General features: G+C 40.7%; 1 protein-coding gene across 1 annotated transcript in view; it reads right to left on the reverse strand.

Moving 5' to 3' along the window:
* Positions 1 to 746: 746 nt before the first annotated feature.
* ACAN (aggrecan) overlaps positions 747 to 9,071 on the reverse strand; it is a 93,361-nt gene continuing 85,036 nt past the window's right edge. The window contains exons 18-19 of the mRNA XM_018571558.1: positions 3,727 to 3,909; positions 747 to 1,581 (exon numbers count right to left, since the gene is read on the reverse strand). Of these exons, the coding sequence (XP_018427060.1) occupies positions 1,502 to 1,581; positions 3,727 to 3,909 (263 nt within the window). The 3' untranslated portion in view covers positions 747 to 1,501. The remainder of the gene's footprint in view (positions 1,582 to 3,726; positions 3,910 to 9,071) is intronic.

Here is a 9,071-nt window from a genome sequence, read left to right on the forward strand (position 1 = left end):
GGGGACCTCTGCTGTCTGGGTCTGGAATTGCAGCTATAACAAATCCACAGTGTGCCCCAGTGGTCTAATAAGAAACATAACAGGGCTTCCCAAGCCTTGCCCAACAGTACCAATATCTTGCTGGCATACCAGAATAAGCACTCATCTGCTGCAGATTATCAATTAAAGTAACATATTATATAAAATGATAAGACAATGACATACCCAACTGACACTTTTTCATGTCTTGAAAACCACAAGGAAGGTCAATGCTTTGCAGAAAAAAGATGCTCATTTAAGCTAAACATATGATAGAAGATCAATTTTGCTTAAATAAGTGCATTGATACTTAAGTGCAGTATTAGTATATAAGGTGTGTGCAAATATTCCAGAGCATACTAAATTTATGAAGTGAACTTTTTTCCACAAGCAGCATATGACCATAATTAAGCTTGATTATTTTATCTATGGCAGTGATGCTCAATCGTTTTTGAAGTTGGAACCTCAAGAGTCTACAGACCATTTCTTGGAGACCCCAGTATTTTAGTTTGCCCTTGCTCCATGACCACTAACGGGGTACTTCTAGGTACAATACCCCAGTTGGGGTTCCAACCCACAGGCTGCACACCTCTGAACTGTGGTATCAAAATTCCTTTTAGTCAAGCAAAGTCTTGATTAGAAGCCTAAATCTATGGTATGCATTTCCTTGGTATACATACCCCCTGATATTTTACAGTCCTAAATGGCAACATTTTAATCCATGCCTATAATGCAGAGACTGACCATATTTTTATTCATTATTATTGGCAATGTCCTGCCGAATTGGGACTGTTGGGAGGTATGGGCCTGCCCATGCAGATCTCTGACAAACACTCTTAGCAAAGGTTTACTTAAAAAGTGACATCAGTAAACTCTGGGTGATGAGTGCGGTGGGAGAGGGCTATGCATTATTGCATATTGTAACATATATGTGAAACAATATACAAAAAGTACTTTATATGAGTTTGCATTCCAATCAAAAGCATGTGTGGACAGACCCTGTTTTGTCAATCTCTCACCCACCCCACCCCTTTGTCCTCTCACATTTGAGATACATTCAGCAATTGTTCACAATTTTTTCTCTTTTATTCAAGGTCCTTGATGTGCAATGTATTTGTAACGTTTAATATATTTATATTACTTCATTCAATTCGGCCAGCCTGGAGTTTAAATAATAAAAATATCACATCATTATCACATTATATTTAAAACACTAGGAAAATAGTCTTTGTGGCTTCACAAAGCCTTTTGTTTATCCAATCATCTTTTTTTCCACCCTCTATTATGAAAGGCACAACAGGGTTCCTGATAAAGGCACTTCTTTGACCATTAGTAAAAATGCTTAAACCTAATTTGCTTTGGTGCTTTTTTTATATACAACTTGGCTTTTTCTTCAATATAAACTCCTTACATGACAAAACAAAAACAAATTGACATTGTTAATATAAATGTTCTTTACAATATTTTTTTTGTCCGTTTCCTTTTAATGGGTGTTTTGTTGTGCAGTTTTGCCAGTGGATTTCGGTGGTCTTCTGGGGTTTCTCTTGTGTCTGTAAGTGGAAGCTGCAGGGAATTAAATGCAGAGAGAAAAGGTTTTATGGAGTTATGGTTTGCTGCATTAAAACTGGTCACTGAAAATCATTATTAGGATAATTAATGTAAAACACATTTTTAGCATGTTCTATAAATAACACAGGTTAATTCAAGGAAAATGTTTATTTGATTAATTCCTCTGATTTTTTTTTTTGTAATATTTGTGCTGCCATTGCTAGTCTCACCTTTTGAAAATACTATTTGTCTGGCTGACATGGTGATTTAGAGCCTTCTTTCCAAACTTAGGTTGCAAATGTGGCCGGTAAAAATGTAATTAATGGAAAACAGATATTAAGTCTGGTATTTTCTCCCAGAAGATGGCAAACTTAATTCTGACTTCACTTTTAGATCACTTGTCTCATGCTTGTTTGGTGCCAGTGACTTAATCAATAGTTGGGTACTTGAATACATTTTTAAGATTTAACTCCTGAGTAGTTGCATCACAGGCACAGTCATGTGCCTTCCTGTTGTGGATCGATCAGAAACAAAAATGCGGATGGATACGAAATCTGAATAATGAACCGTATCGAATTTCGGATTACGAAATCCGAAAAAAAAATTGTTTTTAAATCCGAATCGATCCAAAACGGAACAAATTTTGTGTGGGGTTACATGTCTAGTTTCTAGTACTGAAGGGTTCTTGCACATCTTTATCTTTTAATGCTCAGGGATCACCACTCCCTCTCTAATCTCTTTTGCAGCATCCTCCCCCTTCACTGGCTATATGATACAGCCTGTACAGTCTCATCCTCACTGGTTTATTCATTGAGTATGGCTTTCTTTCTTTCCTGGCTCTGTGGTGTGGGGTGTGGGATGTGTGCTGTCATCTGCACTATTCCAATCCTCAACTGTGTCTCCTTCTGCCCACAAGAGGGAGGAACAGCATATGTGACCCAGAGTTTCACCAGTGCCCCCTTTACACCTATTCAGACCTATATTTTGTTAAACTTTAGAGCTGTAGTGATTCATCTCAATACTCAATCCACTTTGCACTGTACAATTGCTCATGCACTTTTTCCACGCCCCCTGTCTTCCCATTTGTGACCATTCTCCACTTCCATGCATGCCTGCAGTCTTCTCTCACCATTTTTCTTAAATTCCATATATGCCTGTTCTTTTATGCTGCGATAATTCTCATTTCTTTTCAAGTCCCCTCTCATCCTTCTCCTGCTCTGCCCATGTCCACTCTATTTTCCCTTTGTGAACTTTCTTCTCTATTTCCTTCATGAATAGATCAGTTATATAATACAGAGATACACGCATACTATACTCTTTACATTAAAAAAGAAACACTAAAAATAACGCCACACAATATTAAATGTGCCCTCTCCCAAAGTTACATAAAGGAGCGCAACCTTGCTAGTATTAATAATTTCAATGTACTGCAAGTGCCACCCTCTGCGTCTCCTCAGTCTGTTACTCTTTAGACACTTAATACAGTCTAGCAGGCCATGGCAAACTGCCCATGCTTTAGTGCCTGCTATGTTAATTGGTTTATGATGAATCAAGAAATTACAGGGCTTGTTGTGCAATTAAGTCACTTGCAACCTGAATACACAGTACTGCTGCTTCAAATCATCCTTTATACAAAACTAGCCCAAAAAGTACATGTGGGACACTGGGGCGAAAAGATCTGGTAGTTTGTGAATAATAAGAAAACTTGCATGAACTCGGTTCCCCCCGCCGCTGACAAAATAAGAGTGATTAATTAGCTTTCCTTTTACCATGCTGTTGATGGACTCAACCTATGGTTTCTTTAGATTTAAATATAATACCATGACAGCCTAAAATTAAAAGACCATATGAATATTTTGTAAATAAATGCACTTAATAGCTATGTACAATATCGAAGGAATGTGTAATATGCATTGTGCAAATATATAAATAACAGTGTTTGGCGCTGATTTACACAGACTACCATTTAGCAGAAATAATAACTGCATCATTAGGATCTGTACCAGAACTGTGAATTAGCGGGTTTCACTGTGCTAATTAAGTTTGTGGACACACATGTGTTTGCAAAAGATGTAGACATATGCATGCTGTCAGACATCAGTATACAGTGGAGAACAATGGATAGGTGTGGAAAGCATAATATCAATATTAAAAACTTACGATTTATGCACTGTATCCGTGGTTCTTCCCATTGCCCACTTGATAGGCATCGGATTATAGGAACATGACGCTGTAAGTACCCTTGGTTACACTGGTACCGGACTAATGAGCTGATTTCATACCGGTCTTTCGTTCTTCCTAGTGTGTATGCATTCTCTACTACTGGAGGATCTCCACAAGCCACTAGAATAGAAGATTGACCATTTAAAGTGGAACACAAGTTAACTTTTTTTTAAGTTTTCCCCACCCTGTGTTAAAATAAATAAACTCCAAGTATTTACCTACCCTCCCCTTGCTCCTGTGAACCCAGCCTGTTGTTTATATGCTCCCCTGGAACAGGGCCGTAGATATTTTTTTTCCTGGGGGGGGGGTTCAGCTTCCTCAAATTATAAGATTTTATGTAGCAGACACACCAAGGTTTGAAGAAAATATACCGGCCATATCATTCCTAAACCAATCCTTTACCCTGAGCAATACCGATTTTGTTGTTCGACACCATATGGATAAAAACCATGTTTTCAAAAGACTTATAATTGGTACCTACCAATTCACACAAACCACTTAGTATACACTTATTGGGATTTTTTTTTTACCAAAAATATTTAGCAGAATACATTTTGGCCTAATTTTAGGAAGACATTTTATTTTATTTGATATTTTGTATAAAAAAAAGTTGAAAATATTTATTTCCACAATTTTTTGTCTTTTTTCATTTATATACATTTTTTTAATAAAAACCAGCAGCGATCAAATAGCACCAAAAGAAAGCTCTACTTGGGTAAACGTGCATGGCCGTATTGGGCAGCTCCCAGGAAGGACAGGTGTTGCGTGTGATTAGTACGCAGCCCCTGTCCTTCTCTATGGGAGTACATGACCATACGCCGCCCTACGCCCACCCTAAGTGCAGGTCCGTATGGGTACAGGTGTCCCATCTTGGAAGCAGACATTATCCATCCTGTCAGCGTACGAGTACCCGCACAGACATGCAGGGTGGGTGAGCGCAGGGCGGCATACGGCCACGTACTCGGGAGCTGCCCGATACGGCCGTGCACGCAGCATGGAGCTGAAACATAGCGGCTGAGCCGAGTCCGGCCCGAACACAATCAAGGAGATTGTGTTAGTACGAGCAAGTGCCCGGTATGCCCCATGGCCAGTCCGGCCTGGCCAGGACCCTCTGGGGGGGGGGTTTGGACCCCCCTATCCCCCCTTATCTACGCCCCTGCCCTGGAAGTGAGTCAGTATGCAGACTTGGCTCACAGCACTCCAGGACTGAGCAGCGCTCACATGTCATTATGTAAATGCTGCTCAGAGCAGGAGGAATGCCTGCCCCCCCTCCCCAACATCCCATCCCATCCCAAAACTATAGACATAAATATGGAGTCATCCCCCCCTTCTTTGTGGCTATAACAGCCTCCACTCTTAAAGGAAGGCTTTCTACAAGACTTTGGAGTGTATATGTGGGAAATTGCAAGAACATTTGTGAGGTCAGGTGCTGATGTTGGACGAGAAGACCTGCCTCTCAATTGCCATTCAAGTTCATCCTGCAGATGTTCTATAGGCTCTGTGCAGGCCACTTGAGTTGCGCCACACTAAACGTATCAAACCATGTTTTTATACATCTGGCTTTATGCATTGGGTACTGCCATGCTGAAACAGAAAAGGGCCTTTCCTAACCTATTGCTGCGAGGTTGGAAGCTCACAATTGTCTAAAATACCCTCTGCACTGGAAACAACTATACCCAATACTTTGGAGGGGTGTCCGCATACTTTTGGTCATATAATATATGCACGATGGTCAGGTGTCCACAAACGTTTGGCCATATACACTCCCCGGCCACTTTATTAGGTACACCTGTTCAATTGCTTAGTAACACAGATTGCTAATCAGACAATCACATGGCAGCAACTCAATGCATTTAGGCATCTAGATGTGGTGAAGGCGACTTGCTGAAGTTCAAACCGAGCATCAGAATGGGGAAGAAAGGTGATTTAAGTGACTTTGAACATTGCATGGTTGTTGGTGCCAGACGGGCTGGTCTGAGTATTGCAAAAACTGCTGATCTACTGGGATTTTCATACACAACCATCTCTAGGGTTTACAGATAATGGTCAGAAAAAGAGAAAATATCCAGTGAGTGGCAGTTGTGTGGACGAAAATGCCTTGTTGATGTCAGAGTTCAGAGTAGAATGGGCAGACTGGTTTGAGATGATAGAAAGGCAACAGGAACTCAAACAACCACTCATTACATCCAAGGTATGCAGAATACCATCTGTGAACACACAACACATCAAAGCTTGAAGCAGATGGGCTACTGCAATTGAAGATCACACCGGGTGCCACTCCTGTCAGCTAAGAACAGGAAACGGAGGCTACAATTTGCACAGGCTCACCAAAATTGCAGAATACAGTAGAAGATTGGAAAAATGTCGCCTGGTCTGATGAGTCTCGATTTAAGCTGCAACATTCACATAGTAGGGTCAGAATTTGGCATAAACAACATGAAAGCATGGATCCATCCTGCCTTGTATCAACAGTTCAGGCTGGTGGTGGTGGTGGTGTAATGGTGTGGGGGATATTTTCTTTGCACACCTTGGGCCCATGATGCTATCTTGTCAAAATGGACCAAAATCCCTGAGGATTGTTTCCAACCCATCCTGGTACTAGCAAGGTGCACCTAATAAAGTGGCCGGTGAGTGTAGTGTATCACTGGTTTTATTAAAGGCCCTCTCCATTCCAAATGCCCTATTATAATTTAGAAGGAGGGCGGAAGGGATAGAGCCTATGTCAAATTGTATTGCCATCTCTGTCCTTATTGAGGAATTTTTCTTAATTTCTGATCAAGACAGAAAATATTGGCTCCAAAGAAGCCTCCTGAGTAAGGAACCGCTAGTACTTCCGACAATACTTTTATTGTCTCCATTTCCTGAAAAGGAATTACTGGGGTCACAGACTAGACATGTGCGCTTTGTTTTGTTCTGAAATTAAATTTGGACGAATCTCAGCATATTCGGACATTTGGCTGCATCCAAATTTCCGAATGAAAGAAATAACGAATCTGAAAGCATCCAAAAAAATGTTTCCGAATGTCATTTGGAATTAATTTATGTTGTTAAATGTTAAAGTAATAATAATAATAATAATAATTAAAAAAAGCATGGAGTGCTCTCCCCAGTGCTCAGACCCTTTAGGTCTGGTAGAAATTTTAGGGGGGATCCCAACTCCAAAAAAAAAGACCCTTGATCCGTGCAGCAGCTTGGCAGAGCAGGAAAAGGGGGCATGAGCGTGCACCCCACCTGCCCCATACTAGGCCACATTCCCTCAACATAGGGAGGGTACTTTGCCAGGTGGGCATCCTCTTACAAAGCACCTTGTCCCAATGTTAATTAGGAAAAGCCTCTTCCCCACAACCCTGGCCCGGCGTTTGTGGGGATCTGCGGGCAGGGGGGCTTATAGGAATATGGGTGCCCCCTTTCACTTAGGGGGCACCCAGATGCCGCCCCCCTCGCAAATGAGTAAGGGATAGTTGTTACCCCTACTTATTTACCAAATAACAGTAAAATAGTAAAGAAACACCCCACACCGTGGTACAAAGTCCTTCAAATGAAAAAAAAAACACAACACAGTTTTTGACTGTGTTGTGTTTTTTTTCAAATAAAATACTTTTTTTTTTACACTGTGGTATGTTTATTTACTATTTTACTGTATTTGGTGAATGAATAGGGGTAGCAACTACCCCTTACACATTCATGAGGGGGATAGGCGGCATCTGGGTTCCCCCTGCACAAAATTTACCTCTTCTACACTCAATGTGAAAGTAAAAATTTTTGCTGGAGTTAGCCTTTAACATTTGTTTAATGCATACAGAAATGTGCCAACCGATTAAATACTGTGGAGTTTCCATAACAATTTATATTCTATAGGTATCACAGCTCTGATTCATGAGCATCATTGTCAGTTCAGAGGTATAAAAACACAGCATGTACACATGCACAAACACACTATTGATTCCAGCCCATTTGATTAAAAATGGCATTAGAAATAAATCAGAGTGATGTTTCCAATGTTCTCTAGAACTGTAAATAATGTCTATAAAATAAAGGACCACAAGCAGTAGCTTGCCATGAACATCAAGTTTTTGGCAAAACTACACGTTGCTAAGCTAATGAGCATTCCAACAGCTTCAGGTCGTTTTGCCACCCATGTAAGATAATAATCAACAATTATTAGACTGTCACAGATCTTGTGGTGCTTTATAAGTAACGATGGGCTTGATTAAAGATTTTGTAAATACCTATACAATGCCTTCTGATTACCTTTCACAGAATGTTCTGGTCCGCATATTTGTACACTAGGCCTTGCTTTGCCAAATCTCCGGTGCTTAGCAACAACACAGAAGTAGACTTTCTTTTAGCAAAGCAAGTTGTTTCTTTTGAAAGTGACACAAGGCTCCCCTCTTTGTCAGAAGTTGTATAAAGAGAAGCATGGGAAGAGGGAAAAGAGAAGCACGGGAAGTCAAAAAGGAATTACTGCTGTCCTAGGAAGGTTAGGTTAGAGGAATATTTCACTGCCTCCTAATATAGTGTTTGCAAAATTGGGATTTTTTCCCCCCTTCAAATCTTCTGCTGGAAAGGTATCATTCAAGGCTAATGCTGGCCATGTACACATGCCTTTGTCAACAATGTTAACCAAATTTTGAGAGCAAAAAGGATCATACAGATGAGAGCAACTTACTATCAACAGGCATTGATGTTAGTAATCTGCAGTGGTAAATTACATTTTTTGTTTTGCTAATGAAAAGTAGTTGAATTTGCTAGAAACTCTGCTGTTGTGCAAACATTTTACAATATAAAGGGAAGACAGTACAGCTAAAATATAAATCAAGACAAGAGGGTTAGGAGGGCTCTGTTTTTGAGCACTCTAAAAGGGTGGGGCAAGTGTAATAAAAAGTGTAATAACTCTGTAGGGACGATCTGACTTGAGTTGCAGCGGGATAGGCTTCCCTAAAGAGAGGCATCTATGGGTAATTGTCTAAAGGCGGGCAGAGTAGGAAAAAAAAAAAAAAGGTTGCAGATGGAAATCAAAAGATGGAGGGGGAGCCGGGAGTAGGGCTTTCAAAGAGGACTATGGCACAACCTTTTTTTTGCCATAGTTCTCTTTAGGGTGACAGGAGGACATTTACTAATGTTCTCCTGTGACCCAAACTTTCCTGGCTGACAGCGCAGAGCTGCGCTGTGGCCAGGAAAGAAATGCCGACAATATTGTCAGGAACCAGCCTGAATGCCTGACTGACAGCTGGCTCTGCCTGTCTGTCCCTCCAGTCAGAACTGGAGGAACAGAGGGGGGG

The sequence above is a fragment of the Nanorana parkeri genome, unplaced genomic scaffold, assembly GCF_000935625.1.
Source record: "Nanorana parkeri isolate BGI_ZX_2015 unplaced genomic scaffold, ASM93562v1 scaffold42, whole genome shotgun sequence".
Taxonomy (NCBI): Eukaryota; Metazoa; Chordata; class Amphibia; order Anura; family Dicroglossidae; genus Nanorana; species Nanorana parkeri.